Here is a 20,120-nt window from a genome sequence, read left to right as displayed (position 1 = left end):
TGGGATATTCTGCTATGACTAGCTTGATTCATCTCCCCCCAGCCCCCCAAACCCTTAAACTATTTCTTGATTTGAAGCCACTGCTGGGTGTTTATGATATGGTTTCAAGGAATTCTATGAGGATTGACCAACTCTTTGCTTATACTGTTACCAGTGTAGCAACAATTAGGTTCAACTTCAAGAAAATATGTATTAAGTAGGTGCTGTTTGTTAAAATACCAGGACAGTGGAGCCTGCCGGGAGAAAGGATTATAAGCAAGTATCATAGAATGCAATGAGGATATAATAGTGGATTATACTAGATGTTCTGGGAACCTGACAGGAGAAAGCAGGTAATTCCAGGTAAGAGGTGGTTTTGGGAAAGATGAGCCCCCACATTAACCTTAAGTAAAGAATGAGGTAAGCCTCCAGATCAAAAATGCCCAAACACCTGTTTAGTCTGTTTTGATTGGTGATATCTATTATATTGGGGAAGGTTTTTAAAAAGAACATTTAAGATTTATTTTTTGATGACCAAGTAGAACATGTACATTGTAGAAAAAGCATAATATAAAAAATAAAAAGATTACCATGAATCCCTGAGACAAAACCACTTTTGATTGTTTTTTGACTGTCATATTTCTTTTCCTTTGTGTATCCCTCCAATGTTTTTCTCTGCATTTAGATGGCAGATCATGCATGATTTTCCACAGATTTAACCAGGGTGTTTCTGATCATCCTGAAAATGCAGTGTGTCCTAGAAATTGATTCCATTTTTGTTGAGGGATAGCGCCTTCCAATTTGGCGGCTGGCTTCCCTGTCCACAGTACCCCTGGGCACACAGTTTTAATGATGGCCTACTCTAGATAGTTTTACCCCTTACAGACCTTGCCTTGCTATTATATTGGTAGTTGATTCTACCACGAAATATTTGCTTGGTTAGAAGGCAGTGGTGATTTAGTCCAGCTGTGAAATAATACTAGTGTGACCAAAAGCACGTAAACACTAAGAACTGCAAATCCATGAAATGCTTGCCTTTCCGTGAAGCCTCGTGTATGCCACTGCTCAGGGTCAAAGGTCAGCAGGCCAAGACTTAGAGCCTGCTGGCTCCTTCTCCTGTTTTCAGCTCCAAGGGCAGCCAGGACAACGTGTTCTTTGTTTCTGTTTCTTAAGTTTTACAGGAACCAATGAAGGCCCCTGCCAGCGTTGGCTCCATATCTGCCCTTTTCATCCCTAGTGGGAGACTCAATGTCAGGAAGTTCATAAGCCATAAAAGTTACCAGATCTTTCTCCTCTCTGAAAATGGCGGTGCCTCCTCCTGCCTGGAGGCGGATGTGCATTTTTGTTCCCATTTCTGCGTTGTTCTCTCCTCCTAGTCCTCTGCAGATAGAGCTGAAAAATCACCGAAGGCCCTGAAAGTTTTGCACAAAAATCCTCTGTGGTGTGCTTTTAGCAATCCTTTTGAGGAAGCTGAGGCCTCCTCCCTCAGAGAGCAGCAGAGAGAGTCGAGGGCAGGAATAAAACTCTCAACCCAAAATATATTCAGTCTTTTTCCTTTTGGAGTTTTAAAGGATGAAAAAAGGCCTCAAGAAATTAAAATATCAACTTGTATGCTATAGAAGACCTCACGAGTCAGAGAGCTGGACCCTGTTCTGGCAGTTTCTAGCATTTTGACCTTGAGTAGGGAGCTGAGCCATAGAATCTCTAATACCCCTCGGACTCAGGGGCGCCTGGGTGGCTCAGTCATTAAGCATCTGCCTTCAGCTCAGCTCATGATCCCAGGGTCCTGGGATCGAGGCCAGCATCAGGCTCCCTGCTCAGCAGGAAGCCTGCTTCTCCCTCTCCCACTCCCCCTGCTTGTGTTCCTTCTCTCGCTGTGTCTCTCTCTGTCAAATAAATAAATAAAATCTTTAAGAAATAATAATAATACCCCTCGGACTGAGATAAACACGCTGTGATCCTTACAGGGATAGCCTTTCCCCCAGGCCTCCCCCATCACTTTTTCCATCTTGAGTGTTGGGTAAAAGTTCCCTCAGCTCACCTGGCAATTTTTCTATTGACCAAGAAATTTGCCAGGGCCCACATATGGCCAGAATGAATTTGAGCCTCCCTTCCTCTCCAGGATTAAATATTTCAGACTAGGGGTTGAATTCAGCTTCACAAATTCCAAAGAAGTGTTTTCATGATTGAAAGTAAGATATCACTGGACATACGACTAGTAGGTATTTTTTATTTATTTTTATTTATCCATTTGAGACAGAGAGATACAGAGAGAGGGGAGAGCAGGGGCAGTGGGGAGAGGCAGAGGAAGAGGGAGAAGCAGATTCCCTGCTAAGCAGGGAGCCCAACATGGGGCTCAATCCCAGGATCTGGAGATCACGACCTAAGCAGAAGGCAGACGCTTAACCATCTGAGCCACCCAGGCACCCCTAGTAGGTATTTTTTTTAAAGATTTTATTTATTTATTTAAGAGAGAGAGAGAAAAAAAAAAACAGCAGGAGGAGAGGCAGAGGAAGAGGGAGAAGCAGGCTTCCCGTAGAGCAGGGAGCCCGATGTGGGGCTCGATCCCAGGACCCTGGGATCATGACCTGAGCCAAAGGCAGACGCTTAATGACTGAGCCACCCAGGTGCCCACTAGTAGGTACTCTTGAAATGGCAGGTTGTCTGGGAATTTGTCATTGGTTCTGTATATATGTGTGTGTAACAGAAGTTGGAACTGGTCCTTGTACCAGCAACTTTTATCAGATGGCTCGCTTCCATGCGAGCAGTTGTTTTCTTGTCCCTCTACCCAAGGGTCCTCTTCTATTCCTATTTCTTTTTTCAGAAACCATTGATGACAGACCCCTCACTTCTCTCCCCCAAAGATCAAGGAAGCCCTTGATTTATCTCCCACCAAGCCTGTCATGTTGGTCACTGCTTGATATTTGGGGTGTATTTGCTTTCCTTTTGATACGTAGACAAGGATCTACTGCTCCATGAGCAAGGCCATGGCAGACACAAGGCTCCAACTTCTGTCTGGTGCTTAATTCTTAAGAAGACTCTTGCATTGGTCTCTTGTAGCTGGAAGCCTGAGCCCTCGGGCAGTGCCATGCCCCAGGCTGCACCTTTCTTGCCTTTGAGGCCCGTTGAAGTAACATCATGTGAAAAGGCTGAAGTCTTCACATGGGCAGAATGAGGAAGGGAGGCTTCCATTACAGAAATATCAAGAGAGGAAGCTTTTCATCCTTTCTTTTTCCCATCTGTAAGTTGAGGATGGCAAGCACTAGGGTCCAGGTTGGGGCTAGACCCTAATGGTGGATGGAGAATGTTCCAGCTGCAAGGACCCACCAGGGGCCATCCTCAAGAAGGTTCACATTAAGTGCTAACCAAACAAGCTCCGGAATTGTGTTTATAGAATAGTCTTTGTGTATCCTAGAATGGAAATGCGTCACCTTGCATTCTTTTTTAATTTCTGGAAATTAGGGGACAGTGAAAGAGACATCCTGGAAACTCTGCTGAACAGGATCTTTACTCATAGTTCCCAGGACATTTCAGACTCTTAGAGTCCGTTCTTTTCAGGCTTTGTCTGTCTTAGTAACAGATTCCTTTTTCCAGTAAGACTCCATCTTTAGATATGGGGAAACTGAGTCTGAGTGACCTGTAATAATAGGCCAAGACCTCACAGTTAGGAAGAGTCAATGGAGGCTTTGATCACAGACGACTGTAGGTGCTCTTTCTACCAAACCCCTGGAGATTATGAGGCTGAGGGGAGGCCAGAATCGGGCTTGACCAGATAAAACCATGCAAAACTTAGCACCTCGATGTTGACTCACATGTGTAGGAAATTCTCATGTTGATGCATTCTGACTCCAGGTAAATGAGAACTTTGTTGAGAACTGATGCTAAAGCCCCCCATAGGTGTGTGTGTGGGGTTCCCACTCTGGATTTTTCCATACCTCAACAGAAGGCAGCTTTCCTGCCAATACTCTTTTACTCCTATCTTCTCTGTGTTCAACCAGCTGGTACATGTCAACCTCTTTTGTTGGAATTAAATCTCATTCCCAGTGTTGGGATAAGGCATTCTGTATTTGGGAACCTTGAATGGAGCATGTATCACTAATGCACTGTGTTAGTGGATGTCAGCTAAAACTCAGCGTTGACTTTTATATCCAAAGCCCACCCCCTGCCAGCTGGTGGGAGGTTGGAGGGGCTGTCCATGAAGGAAATTCATGAACAGTGAAGAAGAAGCTGCGAACACATTGGATGTGTTGTTCTGGAAGGACTTGGGCTGCTTCCTTTTCTCGCCGCAGGCCTTCAGATGGCCAAAGACCAGGGGGATCTTGGTAGCTGTGGTGATTTTTGCCACCCATTTCCTGATAAACACAGAAACAAGAACCTTTTGTCTCCTGAGACTGGAGCTGAGGAACCGGATTCTATTGTTGGGTCTGGCTGAGGGAAGGCCTGAATCAGAAGTTATGCATGGGGGATCCAGGAAGAAGCTGATGGAGAGACCTTGTGCTCATGATGTTTCTCGTTGCCCACTGAGCTTCTCCCCTTACTCACTTTCAAGGAATAAACCTATTGTTTGCAGATGACCATCATGCATAGAGCAGGCATATGATCAATGCCTACCTGGGGGGTGAAGCTAGGCTAGTGGGAAATAAGTGTAATGCAGAGCAAAATGGGGTAAGTGCTCCAGAGGTGCATACACAGTGGGTGAAGGAATTAAATGTGCCAAAAGATTACTTGCAGCTGCAGGAGATGGGAAGGGAACAGGATCTGACCTTGGTTTTGACAAGGGGGTTGGAGCCAGTGTCCAATGGGCACTCCAGAATAGCTTGAACCCAGTCAAGGAGGGAGCTGAGCAATGGCAAATAGATGCTTTTTGGGGGATCATCTTCCCCCCTTGAGTCCAAGAGCAAGGTTTATAAACATTAATATGGAGGAAATATTCTTATGTTTTAATACAGATTGTCTCAGCCCAAATTCCACCCACTGTGCCACAGTTTTTCTCTTACTCTTGCACCATCTTGCCTATTATTAATGTACCTAACATTTTTCTTTAAATTGACTCACCTTTGACATATATTTTAAAAAGTAAATTTGGTAAACCAGTCATAAAAAGACAAATAGTGTATGATCCCACTTATATGAGGTACTTACAGGAGTCAAAATCATAGAGACAGAAAGTAAAGGGTTTGTTTCCCAAAGTGGGGGGGAGTTATTTTTTTACTAGGCATAGCTTTCAGTTTTGCAAGAGGAAAAGAGTTCTGGAGATGGATGGTAGTGATGGTTGTTACAACAATATGGATATACATAACCCTACTGAACTGTGCATTTAAAAATGGTTAAGATAGAGCGCCTGGGTGGCTCAGTCGGTTAAGCATCTGCCTTCGGCTTGGGTCATGATCCCAGGGTCCTGGCATCGAGTCCCACATCGGGCTCCTTGCTCAGCGGGGAGCCTGCTTCTCCCCCTGCCCCTCCCCCTGCTTGTGCTTTCTCTCTCTCTCTCTCAAATAAATAAATAAAATCTTCAAAAAATAAAAAAATAAAAAATAAAAATGGTTAAGATGGTAAGTTTTATGCTGTGTGTATTTTACCACAATAAAAAAATTGGGGAAAAAGAAGTAAATTTAATATCCCTGCCATAATTGCAGACTACACTAAATACAGCAGCTATTTTTTTTAAAGATTTTATTTATTTATTTGAGAGGGAGAGAGTGAGAGAGAGCATGAGAGGGGAGAGGGTCAGAGGGAGAAGCAGACTCCCCACCGAGCGGGGAGCCCGATGCGGGACTCAATCCTGGGACTGCAGGATCATGACCTGAGCTGAAGGCAGACGCTTAACCAACTGAGTCACCCAGGCGCCCTACAGCAGCTATTTAAATAAGTACTGGACATTAAAATAAAAACTGTGCCTCCATGTGTGACTTTGGTATATCCAACGTTCTTTGGGAAATAGTGTCAATTTTAATAAACCATAGAGAATTTATAACATAGCAAAATTTCCCACCAAATATGGTTTGGTTTTGTTTTTGAGCTCTTCACTTTGTCGCAGGACTGGAGCTCTTTGTTAGGGAGGCAGGCAATAATTAAGCCCTGGACAAAGGCACTTTGGAAGCCAAGGCTCTGCTTTTGTTTATTTTTGCTTTGTTGTGTTTCATTGATGGGCTCAGCAATCTATTAATTATAATTAACCCTATCAATTTGTCATGATTCATTCTATGATGTTTATTAGACGCTTAGCGTCTTGTTCCTGTCAAGGAACAACTATTAGTTTTCTAAAAAGTTGGGAAGGTCCACTGGAGACCTTCAAGGACCCAGCACTCAGGTTGCAGGAAGAGCACTGAGTCTTCCTAAAGGTTGAGTTATCAGGGAGCATTTTGCTGGAAATCCAGGGAAATCCAGGTAAGACCTGGGTGGATCCTGCCACTCACCACTTAAGATACAAAGCTGAGGTGGCCTTTCTGGGTTACTCAGCCCCAAGTGGATGGCCAGGATTGGTCTGGAAGGAACAGGCAAAGCAAGCAGGGAGTCCCCTTCCAAGAGAGAATCACCTTCCACACCTTGCTAAAGCCTGATAGAGGAGACCAGGGGTGGAACCTGGGGCCAGGAATTGGATAGTAGAGAAGAAGACAAAAGTCAAAAGCCAAGCTATATTTTAGGAGGTCGTGATAGTCCTTCCTTCAACCTATCCTGCTGACTTGGTCGTCTAAATGTCTCCAGATGTCCCAGTTTACAAAGCCCATTAATTCTGTAAGTGGAAGCAAAAGAGAATACCTAAATAAAATATAAGAGTGGCTTTTCCATGAAGGTAGACCACATTTGGTAGTACCAAATTCCAAGGCAGACAGGATAATGTTTGTGGGGAGGCACACATACTCACACATGCAGACATGCTTCTGCATGAGCCACAGAACCGTAAGAAGTGGTTTAGTAGAGCATTACTTTGATTAGAGTCACCTCCTGCCTTATTTAATTCCAGAGGACTTGCCACTGATTCTATGAAAGGTTTTTAGAAGCTGTTAATTAACTAAATCCATCTCTTTTTAGTTGAACTATGATCTAACAGTCTGCTTTAGAAAGACAAATTCGTAGTATATTTTGTCTTTATCTGAGACAGCTTTGGTCTTTAAAAAATAATCAAGAGTATCTTACCATGGTTGTTGACGTAAATTGTCCATTTAAAAAATATAATTGTTCAGGGTCGCTTGGGTGGCTCAGTCGGTTAAGTGTCTGACTTCAGCTCCGGTCATGATCCCAGGGTCCTGGGATTGAACCCTGAGTGGGGCTCCCTGCTCAGCGGGGAGTCTACGTCCCCCTCTCCCTCTGCCCCTTCCCTCTGGCTTGTGTACGCGCATGCACACGCGCGCTCTCAAATTCTCTCTCACACACAAATAAATAAAATCTTAAAAAAAAAGAAAAAGAAAAAATATAATTGTTCAGCTTAATGAAGGTGTGCTTTTTTTTTTTAAGGATTTTATTTATTTATTTGACAGAGAGAGAGACATAGTGAGAGCAGGAACAAACAGGGGGAGTGGGAGAGGGAGAAGCAGGCTTCCCGTGGAGCAGGGAGCCCGATGCGGGGCTCGATCCCAGGACCCTGGGATCATGACCCCAGCCGAAGGCAGACGCTTAACGACTGAGCCACCCAGGCACCCTGAAGGTGTGCTTTTAACGCACACAGAGGTTTGGCTTTTTGTTTTTTGTGTATACTTGTTTTGTCCCCATGTCCTGAGCATAGAACCATCCAGAGCACTGCACCTGTGCTGAGACCTTTTAGTCAAATGGAAGGTACCACCTTGTTGATGGTAAAATTTGGCATTATGCCTTGTATCTAGCCCCCTAAAGCTTTTTTTTTTTTTTTTTTTTTTTTTTTTGCTATTCATTGGCTGCAATAAGATTCTGACGTATAGAAGGTTTCTAGCTATATTTACTGCACCTGTATTTTTTCCTACAGAGACAACCTACATCTGAGTTTTACGTACTTTATATATTGCTTGGTTCTCGATGTCATTTGTTTGAAAAAAGGCTGGATTGTAAAATCAAAGTATAGTCCTCCTATGTGATGTTTGGGACCCTGGTCATTGGAAGCTGCATCGATAGGTCATGCCATCCTCTGGAGTTGTGGATTAGAACAAGAAAGAGCATCATTTGGAAAGTCTGCTGCAAATTATTTTTCTCTGAGATGAATTTGATTCTGTAAAATTTAATAAAAGTAGACCTAATGTCTTTCTGCCTGTCCTATATTAGAACATGCTTTCTGTAGTTTCTTGCTCCTGTCTAGGCTGCTAACACCTGGGCCTGGGAATGAAGGGAATATAGCCAAGTGGAAAGCCCGCACTCATCCCACACTCAAAAGGGCCTTAAGTTGGGTGTGACCAGAATGTAGCTGTTGCTGGAGAGGCCTGTCCCCCACTGTTTCAGAGGCGTGAGGCCGTGGTCCATTGGAATGAGGCCAGATACAGTATCTGAGGTGCCCAGAGTTTGTTCTCTGCTCCTAGAGGCACATTGGTTGGGCATTCTGTGGTTTGCCCAGTATTTTCACATGTGCGTGTGGGTCTCACTGAATCCATACCTGAGCTTTATCTCCCCATGAAAGCAGGCCTAGATGCTTGGAAATAGTAATAATAGTCAATAAATAAATGAATTTCATACTCATAAACCCAGGGAGATGGTAGATATTTTCCCCAACGTATTATTCTGAGAAATTTCAAACATTATAGGAAAGTTAAGAATAGTACTGTTCACCTAAATTCACCAATCGTTGAAGTTTTGTCACATTTCCTTTACCTCTATATTCCTCTCCCCCTTTTTTTGGAGGGGAATGGGAGGCTGACCATTTGACATTTACTTTCCAACATTTTCACGCTTTGACCCTAAATTCTTCAGTTTGCATCTCTTAAGAACAAGAGCATTTTCCTACATAAATAACAGTATCACACTCAGGAAATTATTAAACATTAATACAGTATATCTGTTATACACCCTTATTCAAATATCCCCAATTGTCCTTTATAGCTATTTTTTATTCTGATGCCATATGTTATCAATTCTGTGCACTCAATAGAGTTATCTCTCTTATGTCTCTTTATTCTCCTTTTATCTATAATAATCCCACAGCCTTTTAAAAATTTTTCATGACATTGATAATTTGAAGAGTTCAGGCCAGTGGTTTTGCAGGAAGTCCCTGAATTTGGATTTGTCTAGTTGTTTTTTCTTGTGTAGATTCAAGTTAAACATGTTTTGGGGCGGGAGGATGAACTAGATGTTATTATAACATTCTCAGAGCATCATATCGGGGGGACATGATGTCAGGTGCCTGATTATTGGAGAAGTTAATGCTGATGGCTTATTCAGATGGTGTCTCACAGGGGCACCTGGGTGGCTCAGTCAGTTAAGCGTCTGCCTTCGGCTCAGGCCGTGATCCTCAGGGTCCTGGGGTCGAACGCTGCGTCAGGCTCCCTGCTCAGCGGGGCATCTGCTTCTCCCTCTCCTCTGTCTCTAGCTCACTCTCTCTCAAATAAATAAATAAAATCTTTAAAAAAAAGAAAAGTCGGTGTCTCAAGATTTCTGCATTGTCGGGGTACCTTTCCTCTTCATGAAAAGTAATCTGCGGGCAGATATTTGAAGACTGAATGTTCTGTTCCCTAACAATCTTTCATGTGCTGATGTTAACGCCCACCCAGGATTATTGCTTGTATCAGTTCTACACTGTGCCGGAGATGTTATTTACCACTTGCTGATTAGAGAGACAAAGCTCAAAAGGGGAGGTGGGTCTCATGTGCCGGGTGGCTGACCGTGACCATGTCATCATTAGAATCTCCTGAATTATATCACAGCGATTTATCTTTTATAAACCACTCATTCTTTGCCCCCCCCCCCATATGTGCAGGCAGACATCTGTTTTAAGAATCACTGGTTTCTATTAATCTCAGCAGCTTCTGTGTTAGGTTGAATTCCTAGAAGCAGAGCCCAAGGTGCAGATTCCTGTGCCGTGATTTACTGAGATACGGTCTCAGGAGCAGCCTGTGAAGGAGTGAGCAGGGCTGTCTGGGATGAGTAGGAAACCAGGCAGAGATACGGGGGCCACTGGAGGGTAACCTCAGCCTGATGCCACAGGTGGCTCTGCCACATGAAGAGCACCCTGGGGTTGTCTTGCCTCCAGGCAGAAAGGCCATTCCTCTACGCCCTGTATCAGTATGTCCTTAGTGCATCAGATCCCAGGGGAGCATGTATACTTTTCCAGGTATGACCAGGACAAGGGGGCAGCCAGCACCCACCACAGTGGGGGCATAGGTCCCCAGGCTGGTAAAGGGGAACTGGGCAGCGCACCAACAGCGTCCAATACAGATGCATTTCCCTCATTAGTTCTTTCCTGAAGGTTGTCTCTGATAAAAGCCAATCGGTCTTTTTTCATTCTTTCTTTCAGTCTATCTTATGATAATACACTATAAACCCCAAATGTCGGAGGGTGAAAGGAAGGTGTTAGCTTAGTCATTTGCAAAGACAAGATCTAATTTATGGTTGCTCCTTGATGAAGCCCCATGAATCTTATTCACTGTCTTCCTGTCTGGACCCGGGCTTTTTAGGCTGAGGTTGGTTGTGAGGACAAAGACCTCTTGAACAACTGAGTTGTCACAGGACGTGCCCTTCTAAGGAAGGAAGAAGCATCCACATATTTACTCACCGCACACATGAGTGTTAGGATTGCCATGTTAGAGATGGTAGAATTTGCTCTTGGTAAAATATCACCAGCCTGAGATGGCAGGAATGGAGGGTTTACTTAGGTTTGGAGAATTCTTTCAGGGGCATGTTACCACCATCCTCACCACCCCCCAAAAGAAAAAACCACCCCACCTCACTGGTTCTGGGTTCCAGTGCACATTTTGTTCTTAGATCTCAAGCAAATGCTCCTCAGACTGCAGCATCAGCATCTCCTGGAGCTTGTTAGAAATGCAGAGCCCCACCCCAGGGCTGTGGAATCAGACCCTCTGGGGCTGAAACCAGGAATCTGTAGCTTAACAAACCCCAGGAGATTTCTCTCTTAGGCTCAAGCGCCAATCCAGTGCAGTGGTTGTAAACTTGGCGGCAAGTTGGAATTGCCTGGGGAAATTTTTAAAATTCTGATGCCTGTGTTCCACCCCAAAGTGTCTGATTTATTTGATCTGGGGTGCAGTCTGGCCATCAAAACATGTTTAAGCTCCAGGCAATTTTATAGGCAGCCAGCATTGAGAATCACTGCTCTAAAGTTGCCTCCGTTTACCTCATGTGAAAGGAATTTTAATGCCACTTCATTTTGAAGAGTGCCTTCTTATAGCTGCAAAGATTCACTTCAAAATACCTGGAGGCCCTGGGATGGCATTTGCAGAATGAGAAACTGCTCTTTTTTGGCACAGACTCTCCCATCTGGAAAGTTGTAGCAAAGGTAAAGGAAAACTTTGAGGGGAAACAAAATGTAAATCTTGAATGGAAGCATGAGTCCCACCTCTTAGGAGTGGTCCACATGGGAAGAGCACACTTTTTTTTTTTTTTTTTAACATTTTCCCACTCTTGCCTACCATTTGGCTTTATCCTCATAATTCACAATGTTGAAAAGTTCATTCAGGCCACACATTTGGGTTTCTTTGGGTTTAGATGTTTGAAGACCATTTGAACCCTAACCTGAACTTGCCCCTTCAAATGTGAATGATCAAGTCTATTATTTTTCACTGGCCACTCCAGGACCAGTGTTGATGACCAGCTCATTGAGAGTCAGGGCGTGGTAGAGAGAAAGAGACACCAGAGCCAGGCGCTCTTGGATTGGAATTCCCACCTACTCACTCTCACCAGAGGCATATCCTTGCTTTGAGCAGTTACTCAAGCAGTCTGGGCTTCCCTGTCCCCCCCGCCTCCCCTTTTTTAATGCTGGATTCCTGGTACTTGCCTTTGGGGGCTGTTTTAAAGGAAATGATAGAATGTTTGCAAAGGGCCTGGCACATAGTAGACCCCACATTGTTATAAGCTCTCCTGTGTTCATGATCTTACTTGTTACCTGCAAAGTTGGAGGAACACCAGACCTCTTGAATTTCTAGCTCTTCCATTTCATGGGTGTTTATAATTCTGGACAGCCCAATACCTTCTTGGGCCTCAGTTTTCTCATTTGTAAAATGGGGATTACATACTCAGTCACAGGATTAGCGTTGGCACCCAAAGACAACTATGGAAATCAATATGATATTTTTTTAGCTGAGATTTCATTCACAGATCATACCTTAACGTGTATAATTCAGTGATTTTCAGCACGTTCACAAAGTCGTACAGCCATCAACATGTCTGGATCCAGAACATGTTCTTTACCTCAAAAAGGAATTCCACACTGATTAGCAACCACTGCCCATCCCGCCCCGCCCCCAGTCCCAAGCAACCACTAATCTTTCTGTTTTCTCTATTTGTGTCTAGTCCAGATATTTTGTGTAAGTGGAATCACACAATATTTGTCTCTAGCTGCTTCCACTTAGCATGAAGTCTTCACGGTTCATCCCATTTTGGAGCATGCATCAGTACTCCATTCATAAAAAGAATGAATGAATATTATGACTGAATAAAATTCCATTGAATGGATAGACCACATTTTATTTACCCATTCATTAGGTGATGGAAATTTGGGCTGTTTCCACTTTATGGCAATAATGAACTTATGTTAGTATGATTTTATAAATAGCACAGCATTATTCAACTGTAAGATTTCATTACAAATAATATTAGTAATAAAAATGCCTAGATGTGTGAAAAGAAATGAAATCCAGTTCATTCGGGTACAAAAATGAGTGTGCACGAGTGAGTGTGAATGTTTTGTTTTTGCTTTTAGAGCATGCCATGGTTGTGCTTATGATATATGCTTTTGAGCCATAGGACCTCATGCTGCCATATGGAACGTAGCATTTAGGGTTCTGTGCTCAAATGGTGAAATGGTTTAATGCCAGAAGACAGACTCAACAGCATTCAGGATGTCTAGAACCTTCTGAAAACTGGGTTAGAAATAGAAGGTCTGTTGGGTCTGTCAAATATTCTGTTTAATAGTATAGATATGGAGTGAGAACTAATATGGCTTCTGCCCCCAGAAAGCTTTCAGGCTGGAGGGGAAGACAAGCGAGGTGGGGATGAAAGATGGAGTATGGGCTAGGACAGCTCTAGCCTGGAGACTATAGGATGGTCTCCTCGTCAGAGAAATGGGGCTGCGGCCATTTGACCCCTGCCAATTCTCTTTCTCCTAGCATGGTAAGACACAAGGATGATGGCTTTTCCGAAGAAAAGGATGTGAAGACCTATCCGCGGGACTCTGGCTATGACAGCCTCTCCAACAGGCTCAGCATTTTGGACCGGCTTCTCCACACCCACCCGATCTGGCTGCAGCTGAGTCTGAGTGAGGAGGAGGCAGCGGAAGTCCTCCAGTCCCAGCCTCCAGGGGTAAGACTCAGAATCTCACAGAATTCTGCTTTTTTAAAGAGAAAGACTTGGAGTTCCAGAAAGTTCTTCCTAGGCTGTAGGGAGCATGGCTTCCAGTGTGCATCAGGGTCACAATGCAAGGGGGATTGTGGGATGTATGGAGGCAGCTCCGAGGAAAAGAGCCCTTCATGGTTTATCTTTCTGTCTTCATTGACTCAGTTACCAAGGGAGGTCCAGGAGTGGGCAGGATGACAGGGCATCTGGGTAATGAGGAGGGCCCCTGGCTGAAGGCCCTGGCTGACTTCTTGGGCCTCAGCACTGAGGATGAGCCTGGTTGTGGAGTCCTCAGTTGCCACTGCTGTTTTCATTCTAAGCTGGAAACCCTGCCAGTGCCCAGCCATCCAACTTGGGACTTCAAAAGTTCCAAAGTTCTGCGTCCATAGACTTGTCTACTCTGGCTGCTGATGTAATCCTGTTTCTCTTGGGTTTCCTCAGTGGTTTCACACAGGGCTCACAGTCCAGCTACCATCTACCCAACAACACCAGTCTCTTAATCAAGACCACTCCATGACTCGGGCGCCTGGGTGGCTCAGTTGGTTAAGCAACTGCCTTCAGCTCAGGTCATGATCCTGGAGTCCCAGGATCGAGTCCCGCATTGGGCTCCCCGCTCAGTGGGGAGTCTGCTTCTCCCTCTGACCCTCTCCCCTCTCATGCTCTCTCTCACTCTCTCTCTCTCAAATAAATAAATAAAATCTTTAAAAAAAAAAAAAGACCACTCCAATGACTCTATAGAGGTTCCTCAAAAAATGTCATTCAGTGATTGGTGTCCTTTGCTGTTCGATATGGTAGGCACTTGCCCAGTGTGGCTATTAAATTTGCACTAATTAAATTAAATTAGAAATTCAGTTCCTCAGTTGCACTAGCCACATTTGAGGTGCTCACTAGCCACAGATGGCTGGAGGCTACCATATAGGATGGTGCAGAATATAGAATGTTTCCAACACAGAAGGTTGTGTTGGACAGCATTTATATACCATATCTACTTCCCAAAAAAGGATAAATACAATAAAGCACAGATAAAGTAAGACTTGGAACAACTCATGACAAGACATAGAAACTAAGAAATAGATGGAGAAGCAAGGGAAATAAAGGGAAAAACCAAACTCCATCATAGCCGGCTGAGAATGGTTGTAGCAATTGGGCTCAAAAATAAACTTTGGGTTTCCTAACAGCCAGAGCCTCTCCATTATCACTTTTTGACTTAATAAGTGGGTCTTTGTTTCTCATCTGACAGAAACAGACAGGACTGAGACTTCTGTTGGAACATGCTCAGGGTGATTAGGTGCAATATTTGATCATCTTTGTGGAAAATTCCTTGGCCAGCATGCCAGGTCGCTGCCTCTAGTCTGGGTCTATGTGATCAGGACCCACGTCTGTGGGGCCCCTTCTTTTTGGAGGTTGAGTTGTCTGTTCCTGCATTTCTGCACAAAAGTTCTGAAGAGGGAGGTTGCCCTGTTGCTAGGCAACAATTCCCTTCCCTGCTCAGCTTCCCTCCCAGCGTGGGGCACATCCATTCCTGCTGAGACCTGTGGGGAACAAGTCAGGTGGAATGTTCTGTCTGTCTACCTCCTTGATCCCTGGACAGGACCTGTCTGACGAGATAGGGCAAGCTGAGGGCAGGCGGAGGGCAGGCGGAGGACAGGAGCAGCATGGATCAGGAGAGGCCAGAGTGCATCAGAAGCAAGAACGCTGAAGAGAAGGAAAAGCAGGTGTGAGAGGAAGGAAGATTTGAAAGTCCAGCCGTGGTGTCATGGGTCCTTGGGGCGCCACCATCCTTATTTCATCTACATCTTAGGACAGGAATCGGCTAACTTTCTGTAAAAGGCCAAAGTGTAAATATTTTTGGCTCTGGGGACGCCTGGGGGGCTCAGTTGGTTAAGCGTCTGCCTTCGGCTCAGGTCATGATCCCAGGGTGCTGGGATCGAGTCCCACATTGGGCTCCTTGCTCAGCGGGGAGCCTGCTTCTCCCTCTGCCTGCCGCTCCCCCTGCTTGTTCTCTCTCTCTCTCTCTGATAAATTAAAATATATATATATTTTTTGGCTCTGTAGGCCATACAGTCTGTCAGAACCTCTCAGCACGGGGTGCCTGGGTGGCTCAGATGGTTAAGCGTCTGCCTTCAGCTTAGGTCATGATCCCAGGGTCCTGGGATTGAGCCCCACATCAGGCTCCCTGCTTGGCGGGGAGCCTGCTTCTCCCTCTCCCTCTACTGTTCCCCCTGCTTGTGCTCTCTCGCTCTATCAAATAAATAAATAAAATCTTTAGAAAAAAAAAAGAACCTCTCAGCTCCACCTTGTAGTGAAAATGCAACCATAGACAGCATGTAAATGAATGAATGTGACTTTGTTTCAATAAAGCTTTATTTATAAAAACAGGCAGCAGGATAGATTTGGTCCACAGGCCCAACTTTACCAAACCCTGTTCTAAAGCTTCAGACATTCAGGAAATAAGGTTATACTCTCCCTGACCCCCAAGGTTTAAGAGATCCCCACCTGCACAGGGGAATAATACTTCTACTCCACCAACCAACAGCTGGCTCCCAACAGTGCTTTGGGCTTTTGTACCCATTGGGATAGTGTTTAGGAAATATCTGTTTCAGTTTTAGGGTGTCTCAGAAACAATGACTCCCAGAACTGGCTATTAGATGTATTCTATCCCATGGCTGCCTCCCCGTGGGTGCTGGGAGAGAAGAGAGAACTCAAAGGCCTTCCTAATTCCCTCTCAGCAGACACCCAATCCCCATAGCCACCCTACCACCCTCCACCCAGAAGAAGTTTCTTAGGAGCTATTGACTGGACATATGGAGGGAAGTGAAGATTAGGTGAAATAATAAGAGTAAGGGAGCAGAGAGCATGGTGTCCGAATGCAGAGAGAAGAGGAGAAGTGGTTAGAGAAATAAGACAGACAGGATCCTTGGAGAAGGATCATGTACTTAATCCAGAAGGGAACCAGAACTCAGCCAGGCTGTCCCACTGCACACTGTAGGGGGCACCATTTGATTTGTAGCCCAGGTAATTGGTGCCCCCTGGAGTTGTGCAGTGCATAGCGGTATAGGGCATACTTGCCTCTGCAGTGTTAGAGGCCAGAATGGTGGCCCAAGATGGGCAGGGGGAGTTGAGTTGGTTCAACGCACATGTCTGAAGACAGTATTAGAAACTGCAGGGAGATTGTCACAAATTGGGGCGAGTCAGGTGTAAATGGACCTGCAGCCCCAGGATTGGCTTCAGTGAACCTCAGGACATACCTCCCCACCTCCCTAATGGGGCAGCCATTTTTAGCTCCAGCGGTTGTCACCGTACCTGGTCTTACCATATCATTCTGTTTTCCAGGAGAGGCTAGAAACTCAGATTTTAACTTTAAAAACCTGCTTTTTCACTCTTGGTAACAAATTTAATTTTCTTTCTTTCTTTCTTTCTTTTTTTTTTTTTTTAAGATTTATCTATTTATTTGAGAGAGAGAGAGATAGTGTGCAGCGAGGGGCAGAGGGAGAGGGAGAGAAGCAGACTCCACTAAGTGTGGAGCCCAAAACAGGGCTTGATCCCACAACCCCGAGATCATGACCAGAGCTGAAATTAAGAGTCAGATGCTCAACTGCCTGAACCACCCAGGTGCCCCACAAATTTAATTTTCTCTCATTAATACACCTATGAGCCAAATTAGCCAATGAACTCCCAATTCACCTCCTATGGTTTAGCCATGTTACCTGTGTTTAGAATCTGGGTTTCAGCATGATGCCCATATAAGACACGGGCTGGTGAACACGTAACATGAGCTATAAAACAATCACCAAACTGATAATGCGTCTGCAGACTGAGGGAGCATTAGTCTCATGGAGAAGCTTCTGTCAAAGGGAAAGTAGGATTCTTTTGAAGCCAGGTATCAAAGGAGGGCAGCTGTGGCCTGCTTGTTGAGATTCCCGGGTTGAGCCTTGTGGTTTAGTTATGAAGGTCATTCTAGTCATGGACATCATGTGTGCAGGAAATCCTATGCCCAGTTTCTCACCTTCTAGATATTTCCTAAGCTTGAATTTTTTTTTTCCCCTCCGCCAGATCTTCCTGGTTCGTAAATCCACCAAAATGCAGAAGAAAGTTCTCTCCCTTCGCCTGCCCTGTGAATTTGGAGCCCCACTCAAGGAATTTGCCATAAAGGAAAGCACATACAGTAAGTGGTCACTGGATGGCGAAGTCCTTGTTGACGGGAGGGCCTGTGGTCGCCCGAGCAAGTGGAAGTGGACAGAGCTTGCCCTTCGAGACAGACAGACATGAATCTGAGTCCTGGCACTGTTACTTCACTCAATGACTGGGCAGGTAGCCTACACTAGGAGCCTTGGTTTTCTTATCAGGACAATGGAGTGATCGCAGCATCAGGGAGCTGTTAACGGTTTAATTAAACAACCTGTGTGTGCAAAGCGTGCAGCCCACTGCTTGGCACATGGCAGGTTGGCTTTCTTGTCCCCTTCCCAGTTAAGTAGAGCATGGATTTGGTTCCTAGATTTGCTGATGACTAACCCACAGGACAAGCCACAGCGATTGGGCCTTTTTATGGGATGTCATGCGAAAGCATGTGTCTGCACATCTTTGTAAATTACCCTTAAGTGGACGTGTTCCCTCCAGACAATCACTGTTCAGTCGTCTGTGAGATGCAGCTCATCAGAGGCAGAATCCAGCCCTCTGAAAAAATCAGCCGGCAGAAGTTTTGAAGGGAGAGTGGTGGCTTTGGTTTTCTTCTGCTATTTGGCAATCCCTGAAAACCTGAAGTCTCGGGAGGCCGAGTTTTAAATATAAAAGGGGACACACAGTGCTGGTGTACGGCAGCCTCCAGGAAAGGATCCGTAGTGTCTCTGTGCCCCAAAGGGGAAGGCTTCATTGACAGCACAGGTTAGCAAGCTGAGGCAGGAGAGGTGAGTTTGGAAGCCCGGCGACTCTGTCAATAGCAAGACTGAGACCAGGACATTTGCTTGCTTCCCGATTTCCACCTAAGCAAGCCTCAGTCCCTGCATTTGAAGAAAACGAAGGTACTGAGGTTAGTTTAAGGGCAAGGAAGAGATTATACTTAGCCCGGAGTTCATAGTCTCCCTGAACCAAATGGCCTTCACAGAGTCTAGAGGAAACGTTTCCAGCAGAAGTAAAACCTGCCAGCCTCTTTGTGGCCAGCCTCAGGTTCAGCTGTCAACCTGGGCCTTGAGATGTGTTTCCTCCAGGCTCCACAAGGTCACTGACGCCCGGAAAACCTCCACGAGCGGTCAGTGACCCTGGCGCATGGCTTATACCTCAAATTTTAAGTGAGGGAAGGCAATGCTGAGGTGGCTTTTGGAAGTTGGCTAGCCAAGAAGTGATAGATGTAAGTGGTTTTTACATCCCTTCTAATATCCAAAGTGAAGCATGATAAGTTAGCCTGGAAGCCCCCTCTTTGTCCCCCTACAGTAAGTACAGTTAGTGTTTGTACTTTAAAACTTTCTTGGTGTTCATCTCAGATTCCTCCCAGCTAAAGATTTTTCCTCTTGATTGTGTCAAGACTTTTATCAATTCCCTCTTCCTATCCAGGGAACTTACAGTGGTTGAAAAAGCTGGTCTGAGCAAACCATTCCTATGTAACTAGTTACCACAGATCTTGGTGCAGCCATGATAGCCCCTTCCTGGCCAGGGCCTGGCTTCTCTATGAACGGAGGTGGATTGCGAAAGGAAGGGCTTGCTAGGAAAACAGATATTTTGTCACATCTGGACAGTATGGTTTAATAATAAAGACCAGCTCATACTTGTATAGACTGCTTTCACATGAATTACTCCATTTTTAATTTAATTGTATTGTATTGTATTGTATTTTTTTAGGTAATAAACAGATTTTACTTGCATAACTGGCATTATGACAATCAAGCCTGTAAGACTAGAGGCAAAAGGAACTGCACATGAGTACTATACTGTAGTTATAAAAGTGGCTTCCCACAGGGGGACAGGTTAACAGTTCTGACGCCACTATACATGTATACTGGACTTTATGAAGTAAATGGTGGCAGATGGTGGGAGGCATGTTTCTCACTGTTGGAGGGTAAGTTACAGATAAACAAGCGCAGGAGACTAGAATGATCCACATGGTAAGGATTAGTGTTGGATCATCAGTAAGAACTCAGGTTTCTCTTGATATTGATACAGATGGTTACATACAGGGAATATTTGTAGTTACATGTATTTACACAGGTTACTATACACTCATATATTTGATCTGTCAGCTGAGAGAATAACACCTAAAAGAAGCAATACCCCAGTAGGAACCAGCACACCTAATGCCCAGATCTTGGTGTTTGCTTATTTGTTTACTTTTATTTATTTATTTTCTTTTTACTTAAATTTGACATGGTTAACATACACTGCAATATTGGTTTCTGGAGTAGAATTCAGTGACTTATCACCTACATACAATTACTCCATTTTTTAAAAATTTCAGTTCCCACTCCTACCCTTCTGGAAGAGAGGGAAAGTACTATTCTTATCCATTGTACAGATGAGAAAAGCAAGGCTCAGAGAGGTTAACCTACCCCACACTGGCTTCCTCCTACTCAGCTCATGAAATCATGGTGCGTGTGTATGTTTCTGTTTCTGTCTGTCTGTCATGGTGCACGTGTATGTTTCTGTCTGTCTGTCATGGTGCACGTGTATGTTTCTGTTTCTGTCTGTCTGTC

The 20,120-nt window shown here is 44.7% G+C and overlaps 1 protein-coding gene across 3 annotated transcripts in view; it reads left to right on the top strand.

Moving 5' to 3' along the window:
• The window catches only part of RIN2 (Ras and Rab interactor 2), a 109,546-nt gene that overhangs the window by 53,493 nt on the left and 35,933 nt on the right, over positions 1-20,120 (top strand). For all 3 annotated transcript variants that reach the window (XM_021700698.1, XM_021700700.1, XM_021700699.1), the window contains 2 exons: positions 13,215-13,407; positions 17,494-17,605. In XM_021700698.1, coding sequence (XP_021556373.1) covers positions 13,215-13,407; positions 17,494-17,605 — 305 coding nt within the window. The remainder of the gene's footprint in view (positions 1-13,214; positions 13,408-17,493; positions 17,606-20,120) is intronic.

Source organism: Neomonachus schauinslandi, chromosome 10 (assembly GCF_002201575.2).
Source record: "Neomonachus schauinslandi chromosome 10, ASM220157v2, whole genome shotgun sequence".
NCBI lineage: Eukaryota > Metazoa > Chordata > Mammalia > Carnivora > Phocidae > Neomonachus > Neomonachus schauinslandi.
Note: the sequence above shows the minus strand (reverse complement) of the source record. Positions and strands in the feature narration are given on the sequence as shown.